The sequence below is a fragment of the Salmo salar genome, chromosome ssa17 (genome assembly GCF_905237065.1).
Source record: "Salmo salar chromosome ssa17, Ssal_v3.1, whole genome shotgun sequence".
NCBI lineage: Eukaryota > Metazoa > Chordata > Actinopteri > Salmoniformes > Salmonidae > Salmo > Salmo salar.
In genome coordinates this window covers 34,107,870-34,133,027 of record NC_059458.1, presented here as the reverse complement: position 1 = coordinate 34,133,027, position 25,158 = coordinate 34,107,870, and the positions used below count along the sequence as shown (strand labels likewise).

General features: G+C 47.7%; 1 protein-coding gene across 11 annotated transcripts in view; it reads left to right on the top strand.

Annotated features, from left to right (window-relative positions):
* The window catches only part of LOC106575830 (vacuolar protein sorting-associated protein 8 homolog), a 182,517-nt gene that overhangs the window by 12,786 nt on the left and 144,573 nt on the right, over nt 1-25,158 (top strand). For all 11 annotated transcript variants that reach the window (XM_045699530.1, XM_045699539.1, XM_045699533.1 and 8 more), the window contains 6 exons: nt 2,380-2,591; nt 2,688-2,755; nt 9,112-9,265; nt 12,978-13,037; nt 16,753-16,860; nt 16,980-17,060. In XM_045699530.1, coding sequence (XP_045555486.1) covers nt 2,380-2,591; nt 2,688-2,755; nt 9,112-9,265; nt 12,978-13,037; nt 16,753-16,860; nt 16,980-17,060 — 683 coding nt within the window. The remainder of the gene's footprint in view (nt 1-2,379; nt 2,592-2,687; nt 2,756-9,111; nt 9,266-12,977; nt 13,038-16,752; nt 16,861-16,979; nt 17,061-25,158) is intronic.

Sequence of the window (25,158 nt, the reverse complement as noted above, 5' to 3'; positions counted from 1 at the left end):
GTGAAATGGCTAGCTAGTTAGCCGTGTGCGCGCTAATAGCGTTTCAAACGTCACTCGCTCTGAGACTTGGAGTAGTTGTTCCCCTTCCTCTACGTGGGTAACGCTGCTTCGAGGGTGGCTGTTGTCGATGTGTTCCTGGTTCGAGCCCAGGTAGGAGCGAGGAGAGGGACGGAAGCTATACTGTTACAGGCACTTTAGTATTGCCAGTGTAAGAACATCCAATAGTCAAAGGTATATGAAATACAAATCGTATAGAGAGAAAAAGTCCTATAATTCCTATAATAACTACAACCTAAAACTTCTTACCTGGGAATATTGAAGACTCATGTTAAAAGGAACCACCAGCTTTCATATGTTCTCATGTTCTGAACAAGGAACTTAAACGTTAGCTTTTTTACATGGCACATATTGCACTTTTACTTTCTTCTCCAACACTTTGTTTTTGCATTATTTAAACCAAATTGAACATGTTTCATTATTTATTTGAGGCTAAATTGATAGTATTTATGTATTATATTAAGTTAAAATAAGTGTTCATTCAGTGATGTTGTAATTATCATTATTACAAATAAAAAAATCGGCCGATTAATCGGTATCGGCTTTTTTTGGTCCTCCAATAACCAGTATCGGTATCAGCGTTGAAAAATCATAATCGGTCGACCTCTACTCTGTACAGTCATATTGTAGACATTGGTCTCTCTGTCTCTCTGTACAGTCATATTGTAGACATTGGTCTCTCTGTACAGTCATATTGTACACATTGGTCTCAACATCAGCATGTTAACATATTGTCTGCACATGCTATTTAATTTCTCCAACTGGTTTTTGAATAAGGTTGTTTGTCTGTGTGTCATTCATCCGGTTGGTTCAGACATGTGTTGTTGTATTTAGTGTGGTTGTCATTCATCTGGCTGGTTCAGACATGTGTTGTTGTATTTAGTGTGGTTGTCATTCATCCGGTTGGTTCAGACGTGTTGTTGTATTTAGTGTGGTTGTCATTCATCTGGCTGGTTCAGACATGTGTTGTTGTATTTAGTGTGGTTGTCATTCATCCGGCTGGTTCAGACATGTGTTGTTGTATTTAGTGTGGTTGTCATTCATCCGGTTGGTTCAGACATGTGTTGTTGTATTTAGTGTGGTTGTCATTCATCTGGCTGGTTCAGACATGTGTTGTTGTATTTAGTGTGGTTGTCATTCATCCGGTTGGTTCAGACATGTGTTGTTGTATTTAGTGTGGTTGTCATTCATCTGGCTGGTTCAGACATGTGTTGTTGTATTTAGTGTGGTTGTCATTCATCTGGCTGGTTCAGACATGTGTTGTTGTATTTAGTGTGGTTGTCATTCATCCGGCTGGTTCAGACATGTGTTGTTGTATTTAGTGTGGTTGTCATTCATCCGGTTGGTTCAGACATGTGTTGTTGTATTTAGTGTGGTTGTCATTCATCTGGCTGGTTCAGACATGTGTTGTTGTATTTAGTGTGGTTGTCATTCATCTGGCTGGTTCAGACATGTGTTGTTGTATTTAGTGTGGTTGTCATTCATCCGGCTGGTTCAGACATGTGTTGTTGTATTTAGTGTGGTTGTCATTCATCCGGCTGGTTCAGACATGTGTTGTTGTATTTAGTGTGGTTGTCATTCATCCGGTTGGTTCAGACCTGTGTTGTTGTATTTAGTGTGGTTGTCATTCATCTGGCTGGTTCAGACATGTGTTGTTGTATTTAGTGTGGTTGTCATTCATCCGGTTGGTTCAGACATGTGTTGTTGTATTTAGTGTGGTTGTCATTCATCCGGTTGGTTCAGACATGTGTTGTTGTATTTAGTGTGGTTGTCATTCATCTGGCTGGTTCAGACATGTGTTGTTGTATTTAGTGTGGTTGTCATTCATCCGGCTGGTTCAGACATGTGTTGTTGTATTTAGTGTGGTTGTCATTCATCTGGCTGGTTCAGACATGTGTTGTTGTATTTAGTGTGGTTGTCATTCATCCGGTTGGTTCAGACATGTGTTGTTGTATTTAGTGTGGTTGTCATTCATCTGGCTGGTTCAGACATGTGTTGTTGTATTTAGTGTGGTTGTCATTCATCCGGCTGGTTCAGACATGTGTTGTTGTATTTAGTGTGGTTGTCATTCATCTGGCTGGTTCAGACATGTGTTGTTGTATTTAGTGTGGTTGTCATTCACTACTGTGTGGAGCGTGTTTTTGGTTTGATTTATGCTGTAAGCAGAAAATGTGTTTTGACAAATCTCCATATGTTTTCTAAAGACTGACTGTCCCAGTGTCACTGCTGTTGTTCTATGACAGTACAAGAGTTAAGAGTGGCCTCTCCCATAGTGCTTGGCTCCACAGTGTGTTGCCTGATGGGTAATGCGGTTTATTTCAGATCTGAACCAGGCTCTCCGTTTGTGCTTGGGAAGCACGGCGACAGGGGCGGAGTATGGAGCCGTCTCCGCCCTCAGCATCAACCACCACTGCACCCGCCTGCTCTGTGGCTTCGCCAAGGGACATATCACCATGTGGGATCTGGCCAATGGGAAGCTTCTGCGAAGCATTACGGACGCTCACCCACCCGGCACCGCCGTCTTACATGTCAAGGTAGTCTGGCAGTAAAAGTCAACTTGAATGGAAATGTGTCTTCTGCTCAGATGGTCTCTATTGAGCTCCTCTGTTGTCCCTCTCTCTCTCTCTCAGTTCACTGATGACCCTACGCTGGCAGTGTGCAACGACAGTGGTGGCTCTGTGTTTGAGCTGGCTTTCAGGTAATACTCATTTGTCTCCTCAGAGATTGTGTGTGTGTGTGATGCTACCTGCAGTGACCTGCAGGGGGCAGTATTGCTCTCCACACAGTGGGAGTGATGTACTGGTTGACTGCAGTCCCTGCGGACACTGTGGGCGGGGGGGTTCAGGGCCATGAAATATTGTGTGGATGAAGGGCGGGTGGGTGGCGTGCGGGTTGAATAAAGGGAAAACATTGCATCAAAAAATCCATAAATGTCTTACTAGTTTGCATATCTATAGGCTACATACAGTTTTTTCTTTCATTGTGTTTATCTGGCATTAGTGTGTAAGCCTAACTGTTAGGGCCAAATAGAGTACAACAACATGAAGGTTTTATCTACAACTGCACTCTGGTGAACATATTGTAGGTGGATATTTAAACCAATTGGTCCAAATTGAGGCAAACATGACGTTCTGCAGAACGTCAAAATAAAGAACAATATTACACAGTAGCAACCAAACCGCTACCAAATACAAAACACATCAACACTATAACAGGCTATAACAGGCTATAACAGACTATAACAGGCTATAACAGGCCCAGTCTATAACAGGCTATAACAGGCCCAGTCTATAACAGGCTATAACAGGCCCAGTCTATAACAGGCTATAACAGGCCCAGTCTATAACAGGCTATAACAGGCCCAGTCTATAACAGGCCCAGTCTATAACAGGCTATAACAGGCCCAGTCTATAACAGTCTATAACAGGCCCAGTCTATAACAGGCCCAGTCTATAACAGGCCCAGTCTATAACAGGCTATAACAGGCCCAGTCTATAACAGGCCCAGTCTATAACAGGCCCAGTCTATAACAGGCCCAGTCTATAACAGGCCCAGTCTATAACAGGCTATAACAGGCTATAACAGGCCCAGTCTATAACAGGCTATAACAGGCTATAACAGGCCCAGTCTATAACAGACTATAACAGGCCCAGTCTATAACAGGCCCAGTCTATAACTGGCTATAACAGGCTATAACAGGCCCAGTCTATAACAGACTATAACAGGCCCAGACTATAACAGACTATAACAGGCCCAGACTATAACAAACTATAACAGGCTATAACAGGCTATAACAGGCCCAGTCTATAACAGACTATAACAGGCCCAGTCTATAACAGGCTATAACAGGCCCAGACTATAACAGACTATAACAGGCTATAACAGGCCCAGTCTATAACAGACTATAACAGGCCCAGTCTATAACAGACTATAACAGACTATAACAGGTCCAGTCTATAACAGGCCCAGACTATAACAGACTAGCCCAGTCTATAACAGGCCCAGACTATAACAGACTATAACAGGCCCAGTCTATAACAGACTATAACAGGCCCAGACTATAACAGGCTATAACAGGCCCAGTCTATAACAGGCTATAACAGGCCCAGACTATAACAGACTATAACAGGCCCAGACTATAACAGGCTATAACAGGCCCAGACTATAACAGACTATAACAGGCCCAGTCTATAACAGGCTATAACAGACTATAACAGGCCCAGACTATAACAGGCTATAACAGGCCCAGACTATAACAGACTATAGCAGGCCCAGACTATAACAGACTATAGCAGGCCCAGTCTATAACAGACTATAACAGGCCCAGTCTATAACAGGCTATAACAGGCCCAGACTATAACAGACTATAACAGGCCCAGACTATAACAGACTATAACAGGCCCAGACTATAACAGGCTATAACAGGCCCAGTCTATAACAGACTATAACAGGCCCAGTCTATAACAGGCTATAACAGGCCCAGTCTATAACAGGCTATAACAGGCCCAGTCTATAACAGGCTATAACAGGCCCAGTCTATAACAGGCTATAACAGGCCCAGTCTATAACAGGCTATAACAGGCCCAGTCTATAACAGGCTATAACAGGCCCAGTCTATAACAGGCTATAACAGGCTATAACAGGCCCAGTCTATAACAGGCTATAACAGGCCCAGTCTATAACAGGCTATAACAGGCCCTGTCTATAACAGGCTATAACAGGCCCAGTCTATAACAGGCTATAACAGGCCCAGACTATAACAGGCTATAACAGGCCCAGTCTATAACAGGCTATAACAGGCCCAGTCTATAACAGGCTATAACAGGCCCAGTCTATAACAGGCTATAACAGGCCCAGTCTATAACAGACTATAACAGGCCCAGACTATAACAGGCCCAGTCTATAACAGGCTATAACAGGCCCAGTCTATAACAGGCTATAACAGGCCCAGTCTATAACAGACTATAACAGGCCCAGTCTATAACAGACTATAACAGGCCCAGTCTATAACAGGCTATAACAGGCCCAGTCTATAACAGACTATAACAGGCCCAGTCTATAACAGGCTATAACAGGCCCAGTCTATAACAGGCTATAACAGGCCCAGTCTATAACAGGCTATAACAGGCCCAGTCTATAACAGGCTATAACAGGCCCAGTCTATAACAGGCTATAACAGGCCCAGACTATAACAGGCTATAACAGGCCCAGACTATAACAGGCCCAGTCTATAACAGGCAATAACAGGCCCTGTCTATAACAGGCTATAACAGGCCCAGTCTATAACAGGCTATAACAGGCCCAGACTATAACAGGCTATAACAGGCCCAGTCTATAACAGGCCCAGTCTATAACAGGCTATAACAGGCCCAGTCTATAACAGGCTATAACAGGCCCAGTCTATAACAGACTATAACAGGCCCAGACTATAACAGGCCCAGTCTATAACAGGCTATAACGGGCCCAGTCTATAACAGGCTATAACAGGCCCAGTCTATAACAGGCTATAACAGGCCCAGTCTATAACAGGCTATAACAGGCCCAGTCTATAACAGGCTATAACAGGCCCAGTCTATAACAGGCTATAACAGGCCCAGTCTATAACAGGCTATAACAGGCCCAGTCTATAACAGGCTATAACAGGCCCAGTCTATAACAGGCTATAACAGGCCCAGTCTATAACAGGCTATAACAGGCCCAGTCTATAACAGGCTATAACAGGCCCAGACTATAACAGGCTATAACAGGCCCAGTCTATAACAGACTATAACAGGCTATAACAGGCCCAGTATAACAGACTATAACAGGCCCAGTCTATAACAGACTATAACAGGCCCAGACTATAACAGGCCCAGTCTATAACAGGCTATAACAGGCCCATTCTATAACAGGCTATAACAGGCCCAGTCTATAACAGGCTATAACAGGCCCAGTCTATAACAGACTATAACAGGCCCAGACTATAACAGGCCCAGTCTATAACAGGCTATAACAGGCCCATTCTATAAGAGGCTATAACAGGCCCAGTCTATAACAGACTATAACAGGCCCAGTCTATAACAGGCTATAACAGGCCTAGACTGTAACAGACTATAACAGGCCCAGACTGTAACAGGCTATAACAGGCCCAGACTATAACAGACTATAGCAGGCCCAGACTATAGCAGGCCCAGACTATAGCAGGCCCAGACTATAACAGACTATAACAGACCCAGTCTATAACAGGCTATAACAGGCCCAGACTGTAACAGACTATAACAGGCCCAGTCTATAACAGGCTATAACAGGCCCAGACTATAACAGACTATAGCAGGCCCAGACTATAACAGGCCCAGACATGTAAATGTTTTTATTCTACTTGGTGAAAGGTGGTTCAACGTGATGAAAGGGCAGTAGAGAGCTGCATCATCAGTCTACTGTTCAATAGGTCTAAATATTCACTAAATACATCAATGTTGAAGAAAACAGCATTAAATGTTCAAGATAAAAAAGGGGAACTGTACAGCGGGTTAGTGTCGGGTGGGGTTAGTGTCGGGTGGGGTTAGTGTCGGGTGGGGTTAGGGTGGGGTTTGGGTTAGTGTCGGGTGGGGTGGGGTTAGTGTTGGGTAGGGTTGGGTTAGGGTCGGGTGGGGTTAGGGTCGGGTGGGGTGGGGTTAGGGTGCGTGGGGTTAGGTTAGGGTAGGGTGGGGTTAGGGTCGGGTTGGGTTAGGTTAGGGTCGGGTGGGGTTAGGTTAGGGTGGGGTTAGGGTGCATGGGGTTAGGTTAGGTTGGGGTTAGGGTGGGGTTGGGTTAGGTTAGGATCGGGTGGGGTTAGGGTGCGTGGGGTTAGGGTCGGGTTGGGTTAGGGTCGGGTGCGTGGGGTTAGGTTAGGGTGGGGTTAGGGTGCGTTAGGTTAGGGTGGGGTTAGGGTCGGGTGGGGTTAGGGTGGGGTTAGGTTAGGGTGGGGTTAGGGTGCGTGGGGTTAGGTTAGGGTGGGGTTAGGGTCGGGTGGGGTTAGGGTGCGTGGGGTTAGGTTAGGCTGGGGTTAGGGTGCGTGGGGTTAGGTTGGGGTGGGGTTAGGGTGGGGTTAGGGTCGGGTGGGGTGCGTGGGGTTAGGGTGGGGTTAGTTTAGGGTGGGGTTAGTTTAGGGTGGGGTTAGGGTCGGGTGGGGTGCGTGGGGTTAGGTTAGGGTGCGTGGAGTTAGGGTGCGTGGGGTTAGGTTAGGGTGGGGTTAGGGTCGGGTGTGGGCAGTTGTGGACGGAATTCATCTCCCAGTGTCTGGTGGAAAGCAGACTGAACCAGGTTTTCCTCTGGGATGTTGTCTGTGTTTCCTCCATTATGTTTATTTGTTTATCCTGAACGATGACAAGCATACTCATAACATGATGCAGCCACCACTATGCTTTCAAATATGGAGAGGAGTACTCAGTAATGTCTTGTCTTGTTGTTGCAGTATTACATTAGTGCCTTGTTGTAAACAGCATCCATGTTTTGAATGTATTCTTTACAGGCTTCCTTTTCACTCATCTAGGTTATTATTGTGGAGTAACTATCATGTTGTCGACCCATCCTCAGTTTTCTCCTGTCACAGCCATTAAACTCTGTAACCGTTTTAAAGTCACCATTGGCCTCATAGTGAAATCCCTGAGCAGTTTCCTTCCTCTCCGGCAACTGAGTTAGGAGGGATGCCTGTATCTTTGTAGTGACACCATCCATAGTGTAATTAATAACTTCACCATGCTGAAAGGGATATTGAATGTCTGCTTCCCCCCCCCATCTACCAATAGGTGCCCTTCTTTGTGAGGCATTGGAAAACCTCCCTGGTCTTTGAGGTTGAATCTGTGTTTGAAATTCTTTGCTCGACTTAAGGGACCTTACAGATAATTGTATGAGTTGGGTACAGAGATGAGGTACACACTATTATTGCACACAGAGTCCATGCAACTTATTATGGGACTGGTTAAGCACATTTTTACTCCAGTACATATTTAGGCTTGCCATAACAAAGGGGTTGATTACTTATTGAGTCAAGACATTTCAGCTTTTCATGTTAAATTAATTCGTAAGAATAAAAAAAAAATCCACTTTGACATTATGGGGTGTTGTGGGTAGGCTAGTGACAAAAACATCTGAATGGAATCCATTTTAAATTCAGACTGTAACAACAGAATGTGGAGAAAGTCGAGGGGTGTGAATACTTTCTGAAGGCAGTGTGGCTGGTTTATTTTTGACCCTCACATTGTCTTCCTATTAGTTATACATTCAAGCACCCCTGTCACTATCTGTAACCACAGTCTAACAGTACATTATTTTAATGAGGTTTTACAGTGAGACAGGGAGTGTGTGTGTAATGAGGTATTACAGGGAGACAGAATGACCCCTGCTCAGTTAGACATTATTATACAAAGCTGTCTCTCTTATTCAGGTCAGATTAATGGAAATGGGGGAGAAGTACTTTTTTGTTTTTCTGGCTTCTCTAAGTCTGTGTCCCAAATGGCACCCTATTCTCTATAAAGTGCACTACATCTGACCAGGGCCCATAGGGTGCCATTTGGGACTAACAATTCTGTTCTGTACTGCATTTGTGTATGTCAGAATCTGAGGGCTTTAGGGGAAATAGGATATTCAATATTGTCATAATGAACCACAAACCTACTTTGTGACTGAAGTTATGTTTATTTTGTTAGTCTCTCTCTCCCCTCCTCCCTCCTCTCTTTCCCCCCTCCCTCCTCTCTCTCCTCTCTTCCCCCTCCTCTCTCTCTGTCTCTCTCTCCCCCCTCCTCTGTCTCTCTCTCCCTCCTCCTCTCTCTCTCTCTCTCTCTCCCCCTCTGTCTCTCTTTCTCTCTCCCTCCTCTCCCTCTGTGTTTCTCTCTCTCTCCCCTCCCCCCTCCTCTCTCTCTGCCTCCCCCTCCTGTCTCTCTCTCTGCCTCTCTCCCCCCTCCTCTCTCTCTCTCTCTCATGCTCTCTCCCCATTCCTGTCTCTCTCTCTCTCTCTCTCTCTCTCTCTCTCTCTCTCTCTCTCTCTCTCTCTCTCTCTCTCTCTCTCTCTCTCTCTCTCTCTCTCTCTGCGTGTAGGAGGTTGATGGGGATGCGTACATGTGAGTCTCGTTGTCTGTTCAGTGGCTCTAAGGGGGAGGTGTGTAATGTGGAGCCTCTTCTTACTGCCCCGGACCTGAAGGATCACCCCATCACACCGTACTCTCTACTGGCCATGGCCTCTCTTACTAAGGTAAACCCTATACCAGGTTTCCCCAACTGGCGCCAATTATTTAGCCCCACTAGTTTTCTGAGCAAAAAAATACAACTTATTTTTATTAAAATGTTTTATTGTTGGAGATTTTAAAAAAAAATGTAAAAGCACCAGCAAATCATCTCCAAATTATTTTAATTTTGGAAATCTATTCCCTAGTATTCCCACGCATAATAGAGAGAGAGATACACTGCGTGGCCAGTTTATTAGGTACACCACCCTGTTCACAAATGGTTTGCTCCTACAGACAGTGAGTCATGTGGCTTGCTGTATAAAGCAGGCATCAAGGCATTCAGTTACTGTTGGATTGAACGTTAGAATGGTCAAAACGACCTAAGTGACTTGGAGCGTGGTAAGATCATCGGTTCCCCGGTCTCAGAAACGGACAGCCTCCTGGGCTTTTCACGCACGACACTCTCTAGTGTTTACGGAGAATGGTGTGACAAACAAAACATCCAGTCAGCGGAAGTCCTGTGAGCGAAAACAGCTCGTTGATGAGAGGTTGAAGGAGAATGGTAAGAATCGTGGGAACTAACAGGCTGGCCACAAACAAGCAAATAATGGCATCTGATCGGCATCCCGGAAGGCACAACTCGTCGCTCCTTGTCACAGACGGGCTACTGCAGCAGACGACCACACGGGGTTTCACTCCTATCAGATAAACACCAGAAGAAGAGGCTCCAGTGGGAACGCCAGCACACTGGACAATTAAGTAGTGGAAAAACATAGCCTGGTCTGATGAATGTTTTGTCATGCCGATGGCAGTCAGGATTTGGTATAAGCAGCCAAGGTGTGATCCTGCCTGGTGTCAACGGTAAAGGCTGGTGGCGGTGGTGTAATGGTGTGGGGAAGGTTTTCCTGCCACACGTTAGCTCCCTTCATACCAATTGAGCAACGTTTCCAGGCTGTTCTGGAGGCAAGGGGGGGGGTCTGACCCAGTACTAGATGGGTTTACCTAATAAACTGGCCACGGAGTGTACGCGATCATATACAAAATGTAAGCAAGGTTTGAAATGATTATGTTTAAGTCAAATGTTATATCTGTTTGGGCTTCTTGCGGTCAATTTGCAGTCTACAAATGATTTGTAATTCTGTTCCGGCCCCCTGACCATCCGCTCCAGAAAAACTAGCCCTGCAGCTGAGTCTGGTTGATGATCCTGTCCTATATACACTACACCCTACACACTACACCCTACACCCTACACACTACACACTACACCCTACACCCTACACACTACTCCCTACACACTACACCCTACACACTACACCCTACACACTACACCCTACACCCTACACACTACACACTACACACTACACCCTACACACTACACACTACTCCCTACACACTACACACTACTCCCTACACACTACACCCTACACCCTACACACTACACACTACACCCTACACACTACTCCCTACACACTACTCCCTACACACTACACCCTACACACTACTCCCTACACACTACACACTACACCCTACACACTACACACTACACCCTACACACTACACACTACTCCCTACACACTACTCCCTACACACTACTCCCTACACACTACACCCTACACACTACTCCCTACACACTACACACTACACCCTACACACTACTCCCTACACACTACTCCCTACACACTACACCCTACACACTACTCACTACACCCTACACACTACTCCCTACACACTACTCCCTACACACTACTCCCTACACACTACTCCCTACACACTACACCCTACACCCTACACACTACACACTACACCCTACACACTACTCCCTACACACTACTCCCTACACACTACTCCCTACACACTACTCCCTACACACTACTCCCTACACACTACACCCTACACACTACACCCTACACACTACACCCTACACACTACACCCTACACACTACTCCCTACACACTACTCCCTACACACTACACCCTACACACTACACCCTACACACTACACACTATACACTACACCCTACTCCCTACACACTACACCCTACACACTACTCCCTATACACTACACACTACACCCTACACACTACACACTACACCCTACTCCCTGTCACACAGTGCTCCCTACTGTCTATGACATCCCTCACCAAACACCACACACTCCATCTTCAGTGTGTTCTACAAGACTACAGTTTGTGTAGTGTCTTTCACACCCTACAGTCTGTTCTATACTGGGTGATACATGTCTTTCACACCCTACAGTCTGTTCTATACTGGGTGATACATGTCTTTCACACCCTACAGTCTGTTCTATACTGGGTGATACATGACATTCACACCCTACAGTCTGTTCTATACTGGGTGATACATGACATTCACACCCTACAGTCTGTTCTATACTGGGTGATACATGTCTTTCACACCCTACAGTCTGTTCTATACTGGGTGATACATGTCTTTCACACCCTACAGTCTGTTCTATACTGGGTGATACATGACATTCACACCCTACAGTCTGTTCTATACTGGGTGATACATGTCTTTCACACCCTACAGTCTGTTCTATACTGGGTGATACATGACATTCACACCCTACAGTCTGTTCTATACTGGGTGATACATGACATTCACACCCTACAGTCTGTTCTATACTGGGTGATACATGACATTCACACCCTACAGTCTGTTCTATACTGGGTGATACATGTCTTTCACACCCTACAGTCTGTTCTATACTGGGTGATACATGACATTCACACCCTACAGTCTGTTCTATACTGGGTGATACATGTCTTTCACACCCTACAGTCTGTTCTATACTGGGTGATACATGTCTTTCACACCCTACAGTCTGTTCTATACTGGGTGATACATGTCTTTCACACCCTACAGTCTGTTCTATACTGGGTGATACATGACATTCACACCCTACAGTCTGTTCTATACTGGGTGATACATGACATTCACACCCTACAGTCTGTTCTATACTGGGTGATACATGACATTCACACCCTACAGTCTGTTCTATACTGGGTGATACATGACATTCACACCCTACAGTCTGTTCTATACTGGGTGATACATGACATTCACACCCTACAGTCTGTTCTATACTGGGTGATACATGACATTCACACCCTACAGTCTGTTCTATACTGGGTGATACATGACATTCACACCCTACAGTCTGTTCTATACTGGGTGATACATGACATTCACACCCTACAGTCTGTTCTATACTGGGTGATACATGTCATTCACACCCTACAGTCTGTTCTATACTGGGTGATACATGACATTCACACCCTACAGTCTGTTCTATACTGGGTGATACATGACATTCACACCCTACAGTCTGTTCTATACTGGGTGATACATGACATTCACACCCTACAGTCTGTTCTATACTGGGTGATACATGACATTCACACCCTACAGTCTGTTCTATACTGGGTGATACATGACATTCACACCCTACAGTCTGTTCTATACTGGGTGATACATGACATTCACACCCTACAGTCTGTTCTATACTGGGTGATACATGACATTCACACCCTACAGTCTGTTCTATACTGGGTGATACATGACATTCACACCCTACAGTCTGTTCTATACTGGGTGATACATGACATTCACACCCTACAGTTAACAGTAACTATGTCATTGTTATTTTTGTCTTGCTCTTCAGTTCCACTGAGAATATTTGTCTGTCTTCAATCCAACACGATCTTGTTCATTTCAGATTCTAGTGATCGGACTGAAGCCTTCTCTCAAAGTGTGGATGACATTTCCCTATGGCAAGGTACCTCTTCTCTCATCTAGGCCTTTCACACCTCACAACCCTTTCTCTGTCTCGTTATCCTTCTCTGACCTCTCTTCCCCCTCTCCCTCACAACCCTTTCTCTGTCTCGTTATCCTTCTCTGACCTCTCTTCCCCCTCTCCCTCACAACCCTTTCTCTGTCTCGTTATCCTTCTCTGACCTCTCTTCCCCCTCTCCCTCACAACCCTTTCTCTGTCTCGTTATCCTTCTCTGACCTCTCTTCCCCCTCTCCCTCACAACCCTTTCTCTGTCTCGTTATCCTTCTCTGACCTCTCTTCCCCCTCTCCCTCACAACCCTTTCTCTGTCTCGTTATCCTTCTCTGACCTCTCTTCCCCCTCTCCCTCACAACCCTTTCTCTGTCTCGTTATCCTTCTCTGACCTCTCTTCCCCCTCTCCCTCACAACCCTTTCTCTGTCTCGTTATCCTTCTCTGACCTCTCTTCCCCCTCTCCCTCACAACCCTTTCTCTGTCTCGTTATCCTTCTCTGACCTCTCTTCCCCCTCTCCCTCACAACCCTTTCTCTGTCTCGTTATCCTTCTCTGACCTCTCTTCCCCCTCTCCCTCACAACCCTTTCTCTGTCTCGTTATCCTTGAATGTCACAATCATAACATGGCTCGCTGCTAGGAACAGAACAGGAGATTGAAGGCTGGGGGGGGGGGACACAATAGACGCTGCCCGGCTAGGAACAGAAGAGGAGATTGAAGGCTGGGGGGGGACACAATAGACGCTGCCCGGCTAGGAACAGAACAGGAGATTGGAGGCTGGGGGGAGGAACACAATAGACGCTGCACGGCTAGAAACAGAACAGGAGATTGGAGGCTGGGGGGGAGGAACACAATAGACGCTGCCTGGCTAGAAACAGAACAGACGCTGCCTGGCTAGGAACAGAAGAGGAGATTGAAGGCTGGGGGGGGACACAATAGACGCTGCCCGGCTAGGAACAGAACAGGAGATTGGAGGCTGGGGGAGGAACACAATAGACGCTGCACGGCTAGAAACAGAACAGGAGATTGGAGGCTGGGGGGAGGAACACAATAGACGCTGCCTGGCTAGAAACAGAACAGGAGATTGGAGGCTGGGGGGGAGGAACACAATAGACGCTGCCTGGCTAGGAACAGGAGATTGGAGACTGGGGGGGACACAATAGACGCTGCCTGGCTAGGAACAGAACAGGAGATTGGAGGCTGGGGGGGGAACACAATAGACGCTGCCTGGCTAGAAACAGAACAGGAGATTGGAGGCTGGGGGAGGAACACAATAGACGCTGCCCGGCTAGGAACAGGAGATTGGAGACTGGGGGGGACACAATAGACGCTGCCTGGCTAGGAACAGAACAGGAGATTGGAGGCTGGGGGGACACAATAGACGCTGCCCGGCTAGGAACAGAACAGGAGATTGGAGGCTGGGGGGAACACAATAGACGCTGCCCGGCTAGGAACAGAACAGGAGATTGGAGGCTGGGGGAGGACACAATAGACGCTGCCTGGCTAGGAACAGAACAGGAGATTGGAGGCTGGGGGACACAATAGACGCTGCCTGGCTAGGAACAGAACAGGAGATTGGAGGCTGGGGGGGACACAATAGACGCTGCCCGGCTAGGAACAGAACAGGAGATTGGAGGCTGGGGGGACACAATAGACGCTGCCTGGCTAGGAACAGAACAGGAGATTGGAGGCTGGGGGGGACACAATAGACGCTGCCTGGCTAGGAACAGAACAGGAGATTGGAGGCTGGGGGGGACACAATAGACGCTGCCTGGCTAGGAACAGAACAGGAGATTGGAGGCTGGGGGGAACACAATAGACGCTGCCTGGCTAGGAACAGAACAGGAGATTGGAGGCTGGGGGGGAACACAATAGACGCTGCCTGGCTAGGAACAGAACAGGAGATTGGAGTCTGGGGGGGACACAATAGACGCTGCCTGGCTAGGAACAGAACAGGACATTGGAGTCTGGGGGGAACACAATAGACGCTGCCTGGCTAGGAACAGAACAGGAGATTGGAGGCTGGGGGGGACACAATAGACGCTGCCTGGCTAGGAACAGAACAGGAGATTGGAGGCTGGGGGGGAACACAATAGACGCTGCCTGGCTAGGAACAGAACAGGAGATTGGAGGCTGGGGGGGAACACAATAGACGCTGCCCGGCTAGGAACAGAACAGGAGATTGGAGGCTGGGGGGGGGACACAATAGACGCTGCCCGGCTAGGAACAGACCAGGAGATTGGAGGCTGGGGGGGCCACAATAGACGCTGCCTGGCTAGGAACAGAACAGGAGATTGGAGGCTGGGGGGGACACAATAGACGCTGCCTGGCTAGGAACAGAACAGGAGATTGGAGGCTGGGGGGGACACAATAGACGCTGCCCGGCTAGGGCAGAACAGGAGATTGGAGGCTGGGGGAGGGACACAATAGACGCTGCCCGGCTAGGAACAGAACAGGAGATTGGAGGCTGGGGGGAACACAATAGACGCTGCCTGGCTAGGAACAGAACAGGAGATTGGAGGCTGGGGGGGGGGACACAATAGACGCTGCCTGGCTAGGAACAGAACAGGAGATTGGAGGCTGGGGGGAGGACACAATAGACGCTGCCCGGCTAGGAACAGAACAGGAGATTGGAGGCTGGGGGGGAACACAATAGACGCTGCCTGGCTAGGAACAGAACAGGAGATTGGAGGCTGGGGGAACACAATAGACGCTGCCTGGCTAGGAACAGAACAGGAGATTGGAGGCTGGGGGGGGAACACAATAGACGCTGCCTGGCTAGGAACAGAACAGGAGATTGGAGGCTGGGGGGAGGACACAATAGACGCTGCCTGGCTAGGAACAGAACAGGAGATTGGAGGCTGGGGGGACACAATAGACGCTGCCTGGCTTGGAACAGAACAGGAGAAAGGCCTTGTAATTTCTATTCATTGTATAAAGATTCAGCTATTTGCTGAACTGATTAAAGTACATCAGTCTTCATCATACACTGCGGTTGTGCCAGTAATAAGGTTTTGTTCACATACAGCAGGCAGAGAGAATATTAAGGACGCTGATTTTGTAAAGGCTGGAGGACATTGTTGGGGAACCCATTTGTTCAAACAAACCCTTGGTCCTAAGCCCTGGCCCCTGGCCCCTAGGCACTCGTCTTGGATCTTTGTATGAGGGTTATTTACCTCATCTACCAGCAGTCTGTAGCACCCACCTCTCTGATACACACTACACCCTGGCAACCATTTATACACCACAGTACTCACCCTGCATTGGCTGTCCTATTGGAAGGGCTAGAAATGGCACCCTGCTCTTAAGTAGTGCACTATAAAGGGACTAGGGTGCCATTTGCCCTGGTCTAAAGTAGTGCACTATAAAGGGAATAGGGTGTCATTTGCCCTGGTCTAAAGTAGTGCACTATAAAGGGACTAGGGTGCCATTTGCCCTTGTCTAAAGTAGTGCACTATAAAGGGAATAGGGTGCCATTTGACCTGGTCTAAAGTAGTGCACTATAAAGGGACTAGGGTGCCATTTGCCCTTGTCTAAAGTAGTGCACTATAAAGGGAATAGGGTGCCATTTGACCTGGTCTAAAGTAGTGCACTATAAAGGGACTAGGGTGCCATTTGCCCTGGTCTAAAGTAGTGCACTATAAAGGGAGTAGGGTGCCATTTGGGACACAGATATGAATAAGACCTGTCTATTGTTGTTGATGTTGCAGACGGACCCGGCCAGTGTTCCCCAGCTGGCCTGGCAGTTTGTCCCCGTTCAGAAGGTGGTCAACCCTGTCCTGGCATTCTGCAGAGGAGACACCATACACTTCCTGCTGGTAACACCTCACTTCCTGTTTACTTCCTGGTTACCATTATTCCTTGTTTAGTAAACAATAACAATAGATTTTTGTTGTGAAACGACTGTCCTGTTGACTGACTGACTGTTTGTGTCCAGGTGAAGAAGGATGAGACCGGAACCATCCATGTCATCAAGCAAAGACAGCTGCAGCTGAACTGTGACATCATCAGTCTGAATGTAAGTGTCGCATGATGTCACTTCAGGATCTGTTTTACTTTACAGGCCACATCTCTTCTTTTTTTAACGCCCTTCTCCGTTCCTTCCTTTGATCCTAACTGAATGGGCGTGTTTGACGTTGCAGTTGACTTTACATGTTTAGTCGAGACTGACTGATGTACAAATCACCTTACATTATAAATAACTACTCAGTATTATTTGTAGATCAGTCAGACAGTCACAATTTACCCATGATACGTCACAGTTTTGAACACAGCCAAGGTCTCTCTCTGTCGCCTTGTTCTGTCGCGCTTTCTGTCTCTGGCTCTGCCTCCCTGTTATTATCCCTCTCCTTCACCTCCTGCCTCTGTTATTATCCCTCTCCTTCACCCCTGTCTCTCTGTTATTATCCCTCTCCTTCACCCTGCCTCTGTTATTATCCCTCTCCTTCACCTCCTGCCTCCCTGTTATTATCCCTCTCCTTCACCTCCTGCCTCCCTGTTATTATCCCTCTCCTTCACCTCCTGCCTCTCTGTTATTATCCCTCTCCTTCCCCCTGCCTCTGTTATTATCCCTCTCCTTCACCTCCTGCCTCTGTTATTATCCCTCTCCTTCACCTCCTGCCTCCCTGTTATTATCCCTCTCCTTCACCTCCTGCCTCTGTTATTATTGTTCTCCTTCCCCCTGCCTCTGTTATTATTGTTCTCCTTCACCTTCTGCCTCTGTTATTATTGTTCTCCTTCACCTCCTGCCTCTGTTATTATCCCTCTCCTTCACCTCCTGCCTCCCTGTTATTATCCCTCTCCTTCACCTCCTGCCTCTGTTATTATTGTTCTCCTTCACCTCCTGCCTCTGTTATTATTGTTCTCCTTCACCTCCTGCCTCTGTTATTATTGTTCTCCTTCACCTCCTGCCTCTGTTATTATTGTTCTCCTTCACCTCCTGCCTCTCTGTTATTATGCCTCTCCTTCACCTCCTGCCTCTCTGTTATTATCCCTCTCCTTCACCTCCTGCCTCTCTGTTATTATGCCTCTCTGTTATTATCCCTCTCCTTCACCTCCTGCCTCTGTTATTATTGTTCTCCTTCACCTCCTGCCTCTCTGTTATTATCCCTCTCCTTCACCTCCTGTCTCTCTGTTATCCCTCTCCTTCACCTCCTGCCTCTCTGTTATTATGCCTCTCTGTTATTATCCCTCTCCTTCACCTCCTGCCTCTGTTATTATCCCTCTCCTTCACCTCCTGCCTCTCTGTTATTATCCCTCTCCTTCACCTCCTGTCTCTCTGTTATCCCTCTCCTTCACCTCCTGCCTCTCTGTTATTATCCCTCTCCTTCACCTCCTGTCTCTCTGTTATTCCCTCTCCTTCACCTCCTGCCTCTCTGTTATTATCCCTCTCCTTCACCCCCTGCCTCTCTGTTATTATCCCTCTCCTTCACCCCCTGCCTCTGTTATTATCCCTCTCCTTCACCTCCTGCCTCTCTGTTATTATCCCTCTCCTTCACCTCCTGCCTCTCTGTTATTATCCCTCTCTTTCTTTCACCTCCTGCCTCTCTGTTATTATCCCTCTCCTTCACCTCCTGCCTCTGTTATTATTGTTCTCCTTCACCTGCCTCTGTTATTATTGTTCTCCTTCACCTCCTGCCTCTCTGTTATTATCATTCTCCTTCACCTCCTGCCTCTGTTATTATCCCTCTCTTTCACCTCCTGCCTCTCTGTTATTATCCCTCTCCTTCACCTCCTGCCTCTCTGTTATTATCCCTCTCCTTCACCTCCTGCCTCTCTGTTATTATGCCTCTCTGTTATTATCCCTCTCCTTCACCTCCTGCCTCTCTGTTATTATCCCCTCCTTCACCTCCTGCCTCTGTTATTGTTCTCCTTCACCTCCTGCCTCTGTTATTATTGTTCTCCTTCACCTCCTGCCTCTCTGTTATTATCCCTCTCCTTCACCTCCTGTCTCTCTGTTATCCCTCTCCTTCACCTCCTGCTTCTGTTATTATCCCTCTCCTTCACCCCCTGCCTCTCTGTTATTATCCCTCTCCTTCACCTCCTGCCTCTCTCTTATTATCCCTCTCCTTCACCTCCTGCCTCTCTGTTATTATGCCTCTCTGTTATTATCCCTCTCCTTCACCCCCTGCTTCTGTTATTATCCCTCTCCTTCACCTCCTGCCTCTCTGTTATTATCCCTCTCCTTCACCCCCTGCTTCTGTTATTATCCCTCTCCTTCACCTCCTGTCTCTCTGTTATTATCCCTCTCCTTCACCTCCTGCCTCTGTTATTATCCCTCTCCTTCACCTCCTGTCTCTCTGTTATCCCTCTCCTTCACCTCCTGCTTCTGTTATTATCCCTCTCCTTCACCCCCCTGCCTCTCTGTTATTATCCCTCTCCTTCACCTCCTGCCTCTCTCTTATTATCCCTCTCCTTCACCTCCTGCCTCTCTCTTATTATCCCTCTCCTTCACCTCCTGCCTCTGTTATTATCCCTCTCCTTCACCTCCTGCCTCTGTTATTATCCGTCTCCGTCCCCCTGCCTCTCTGTTATTATCCCTCTCTTTCACCTCCTGCCTCTCTGTTATTATGCCTCTCTGTTATTATCCCTCTCCTTCACCCCCTGCTTCTGTTATTATCCCTCTCCTTCACCTCCTGCCTCTCTGTTATTATCCCTCTCCTTCACCCCCTGCTTCTGTTATTATCCCTCTCCTTCACCTCCTGTCTCTCTGTTATTATCCCTCTCCTTCACCCCCTGCTTCTGTTATTATCCCTCTCCTTCACCCTGCCTCTGTTATTATCCCTCTCCTTCACCCTGCCTCTGTTATTATCCCTCTCCTTCACCCTGCCTCTGTTATTATCCCTCTCCTTCACCTCCTGCCTCTGTTATTATCCCTCTCCTTCACCCCTGTCTCTCTGTTATTATCCCTCTCCTTCACCCCTGTCTCTCTGTTATTATCCCTCTCCTTCACCTCCTGCCTCCCTGTTATTATCCCTCTCCTTCACCTCCTGCCTCCCTGTTATTATCCCTCTCCTTCACCTCCTGCCTCTCTGTTATTATCCCTCTCCTTCCCCCTGCCTCTGTTATTATCCCTCTCCTTCACCTCCTGCCTCTGTTATTATCCCTCTCCTTCACCTCCTGCCTCCCTGTTATTATCCCTCTCCTTCACCTCCTGCCTCTGTTATTATTGTTCTCCTTCACCTCCTGCCTCTCTGTTATTATCCCTCTCCTTCACCTCCTGTCTCTCTGTTATCCCTCTCCTTCCCCCTGCCTCTGTTATTATCCCTCTCCTTCACCCCCTGCTTCTGTTATTATCCCTCTCCTTCACCTCCTGCCTCTGTTATTATTGTTCTCCTTCACCTCCTGCCTCTGTTATTATTGTTCTCCTTCACCTCCTGCCTCTGTTATTATTGTTCTCCTTCACCTCCTGCCTCTCTGATATTATTGTTCTCCTTCACCTCCTGCCTCTGTTATTATTGTTCTCCTTCACCTCCTGCCTCTCTGTTATTATCCCTCTCCTTCACCTCCTGCCTCTCTGTTATTATCCCTCTCCTTCACCTCCTGCCTCTCTGTTATTATGCCTCTCTGTTATTATCCCTCTCCTTCACCTCCTGCCTCTGTTATTATTGTTCTCCTTCACCTCCTGCCTCTCTGTTATTATCCCTCTCCTTCACCTCCTGCCTCTCTGTTATTATCCCTCTCCTTCACCTCCTGCCTCTCTGTTATTATGCCTCTCTGTTATTATCCCTCTCCTTCACCTCCTGCCTCTGTTATTATCCCTCTCCTTCACCTCCTGCCTCTCTGTTATTATCCCTCTCCTTCACCTCCTGTCTCTCTGTTATCCCTCTCCTTCACCTCCTGCCTCTCTGTTATTATCCCTCTCCTTCACCTCCTGTCTCTCTGTTATCCCTCTCCTTCACCTCCTGCCTCTCTGTTATTATCCCTCTCCTTCACCCCCTGCCTCTGTTATTATCCCTCTCCTTCACCTCCTGCCTCTCTGTTATTATCCCTCTCTTTCTTTCACCTCCTGCCTCTCTGTTATTATCCCTCTCCTTCACCTCCTGCCTCTGTTATTATTGTTCTCCTTCACCTGCCTCTGTTATTATTGTTCTCCTTCACCTCCTGCCTCTCTGTTATTATCATTCTCCTTCACCTCCTGCCTCTGTTATTATCACTCTCCTTCACCTCCTGCCTCTCTGTTATAATGCCTCTCCTTCACCTCCTGCCTCTCTGTTATTATCCCTCTCCTTCACCTCCTGCCTCTCTGTTATTATGCCTCTCTGTTATTATCCCTCTCCTTCACCTCCTGCCTCTCTGTTATTATCCCCTCCTTCACCTCCTGCCTCTGTTATTGTTCTCCTTCACCTCCTGCCTCTCTGTTATTATCCCTCTCCTTCACCTCCTGTCTCTCTGTTATCCCTCTCCTTCACCTCCTGCTTCTGTTATTATCCCTCTCCTTCACCCCCTGCCTCTCTGTTATTATCCCTCTCCTTCACCTCCTGCCTCTCTGTTATTATCCCTCTCCTTCACCTCCTGCCTCTCTCTTATTATCCCTCTCCTTCACCTCCTGCGTCTGTTATTATCCCTCTCCTTCACCTCCTGCCTCTGTTATTATCCCTCTCCTTCACCTCCTGCCTCTGTTATTATCCGTCTCCGTCCCCCTGCCTCTCTGTTATTATCCCTCTCTTTCACCTCCTGCCTCTCTGTTATTATGCCTCTCTGTTATTATCCCTCTCCTTCACCCCCTGCTTCTGTTATTATCCCTCTCCCTCACCTCCTGCCTCTCTGTTATTATCCCTCTCCTTCACCCCCCTGCTTCTGTTATTATCCCTTTCCTTCACCTCCTGTCTCTCTGTTATTATCCCTCTCCTTCACCTCCTGCCTCTGTTATTATCCCTCTCCTTCACCTCCTGTCTCTCTGTTATCCCTCTCCTTCACCTCCTGCTTCTGTTATTATCCCTCTCCTTCACCCCCTGCCTCTCTGTTATTATCCCTCTCCTTCACCTCCTGCCTCTCTCTTATTATCCCTCTCCTTCACCTCCTGCCTCTCTCTTATTATCCCTCTCCTTCACCTCCTGCGTCTGTTATTATCCCTCTCCTTCACCTCCTGCCTCTGTTATTATCCGTCTCCGTCCCCCTGCCTCTCTGTTATTATCCCTCTCTTTCACCTCCTGCCTCTCTGTTATTATGCCTCTCTGTTATTATCCCTCTCCTTCACCCCCCTGCTTCTGTTATTATCCCTCTCCTTCACCTCCTGCCTCTCTGTTATTATCCCTCTCCTTCACCCCCCTGCTTCTGTTATTATCCCTCTCCTTCACCTCCTGCCTCTCTGTTATTATGCCTCTCTGTTATTATCCCTCTCCTTCACCTCCTGCCTCTGTTATTATCCCTCTCCTTCACCTCCTGCCTCTCTGTTATTATCCCTCTCCTTCACCTCCTGCCTCTCTGTTATTATCCCTCTCCTTCACCTCCTGTCTCTCTGTTATCCCTCTCCTGCACCTCCTGCCTCTCTGTTATTATCCCTCTCCTTCACCCCCTGCCTCTGTTATTATCCCTCTCCTTCACCTCCTGCCTCTCTGTTATTATCCCTCTCTTTCTTTCACCTCCTGCCTCTCTGTTATTATCCCTCTCCTTCACCTCCTGCCTCTGTTATTATCGCTCTCCTTCACCTGCCTCTGTTATTATTGTTCTCCTTCACCTCCTGCCTCTCTGTTATTATCATTCTCCTTCACCTCCTGCCTCTGTTATTATCACTCTCCTTCACCTCCTGCCTCTCTGTTATAATGCCTCTCCTTCACCTCCTGCCTCTCTGTTATTATCCCTCTCCTTCACCTCCTGCCTCTCTGTTATTATGCCTCTCTGTTATTATCCCTCTCCTTCACCTCCTGCCTCTCTGTTATTATCCCTCTCCTTCACCTCCTGCCTCTGTCTTATTGTTCTCCTTCACCTCCTGCCTCTGTTATTATTCTTCTCCTTCACCTCCTGCCTCTCTGTTATTATCCCTCTCTTTCACCTCCTGCCTCTCTGTTATCCCTCTCCTTCACCTCCTGCTTCTGTTATTATCCCTCTCCTTCACCCCCTGCCTCTCTGTTATTATCCCTCTCCTTCACCCCCTGCCTCTCTGTTATTATCCCTCTCCTTCACCTCCTGCCTCTCTCTTATTATCCCTCTCCTTCACCTCCTGCGTCTGTTATTATCCCTCTCCTTCACCCCCTGCCTCTTGTTATTATCCCTCTCCTTCACCTCCTGCCTCTCTGTTATTATCCGTCTCCGTCCCTCCTGCCTCTCTGTTATTATCCCTCTCTTTCACCTCCTGCCTCTCTGTTATTATGCCTCTCTGTTATTATCCCTCTCCTTCACCTCCTGCTTCTGTTATTATCCCTCTCCCTCACCTCCTGCCTCTCTGTTATTATCCCTCTCCTTCACCTCCTGCCTCTGTTATTATCCCTTTCCTTCACCTCCTGTCTCTCTGTTATTATCCCTCTCCTTCACCTCCTGCCTCTGTTATTATCCCTCTCCTTCACCTCCTGTCTCTCTGTTATCCCTCTCGTTCACCTCCTGCTTCTGTTATTATCCCTCTCCTTCACCCCCTGCCTCTCTGTTATTATCCCTCTCCTTCACCTCCTGCCTCTCTCTTATTATCCCTCTCCTTCACCTCCTGCCTCTCTCTTATTATCCCTCTCCTTCACCTCCTGCCTCTGTTATTATCCGTCTCCGTCCCCCTGCCTCTCTGTTATTATCCCTCTCTTTCACCTCCTGCCTCTCTGTTATTATCCCTCTCCTTCACCCCCTGCTTCTGTTATTATCCCTCTCCTTCACCTCCTGTCTCTCTGTTATTATCCCTCTCCTTCACCCCCTGCTTCTGTTATTATCCCTCTCCTTCACCCCCTGCCTCTCTGTTATTATCCCTCTCCTTCACCTCCTGCCTCTCTGTTATTATCCCTCTCCTTCACCTCCTGCCTCTCTCTTATTATCCCTCTCCTTCACCTCCTGCGTCTGTTATTATCCCTCTCCTTCACCTCCTGCGTCTGTTATTATCCCTCTCCTTCACCTCCTGCCTCTGTTATTATCCCTCTCCTTCACCTCCTGCCTCTGTTATTATCCGTCTCCGTCCCCCTGCCTCTCTGTTATTATCCCTCTCTTTCACCTCCTGCCTCTCTGTTATTATGCCTCTCTGTTATTATCCCTCTCCTTCACCCCCTGCTTCTGTTATTATCCCTTTCCTTCACCTCCTGTCTCTCTGTTATTATCCCTCTCCTTCACCTCCTGCCTCTGTTATTATCCCTCTCCTTCACCTCCTGTCTCTCTGTTATCCCTCTCCTTCACCTCCTGCTTCTGTTATTATCCCTCTCCTTCACCCCCTGCCTCTCTGTTATTATCCCTCTCCTTCACCTCCTGCCTCTCTCTTATTATCCCTCTCCTTCACCTCCTGCCTCTCTCTTATTATCCCTCTCCTTCACCTCCTGCGTCTGTTATTATCCCTCTCCTTCACCTCCTGCCTCTGTTATTATCCGTCTCCGTCCCCCTGCCTCTCTGTTATTATCCCTCTCTTTCACCTCCTGCCTCTCTGTTATTATGCCTCTCTGTTATTATCCCTCTCCTTCACCCCCTGCTTCTGTTATTATCCCTCTCCTTCACCTCCTGCCTCTCTGTTATTATCCCTCTCCTTCACCCCCTGCTTCTGTTATTATCCCTCTCCTTCACCTCCTGCCTCTCTGTTATTATGCCTCTCTGTTATTATCCCTCTCCTTCACCTCCTGCCTCTGTTATTATCCCTCTCCTTCACCTCCTGCCTCTCTGTTATTATCCCTCTCCTTCACCTCCTGTCTCTCTGTTATCCCTCTCCTTCACCTCCTGCCTCTCTGTTATTATCCCTCTCCTTCACCTCCTGTCTCTCTGTTATCCCTCTCCTTCACCTCCTGCCTCTCTGTTATTATCCCTCTCCTTCACCCCCTGCCTCTGTTATTATCCCTCTCCTTCACCTCCTGCCTCTCTGTTATTATCCCTCTCTTTCTTTCACCTCCTGCCTCTCTGTTATTATCCCTCTCCTTCACCTCCTGCCTCTGTTATTATTGTTCTCCTTCACCTCCTGCCTCTCTGTTATTATCATTCTCCTTCACCTCCTGCCTCTCTGT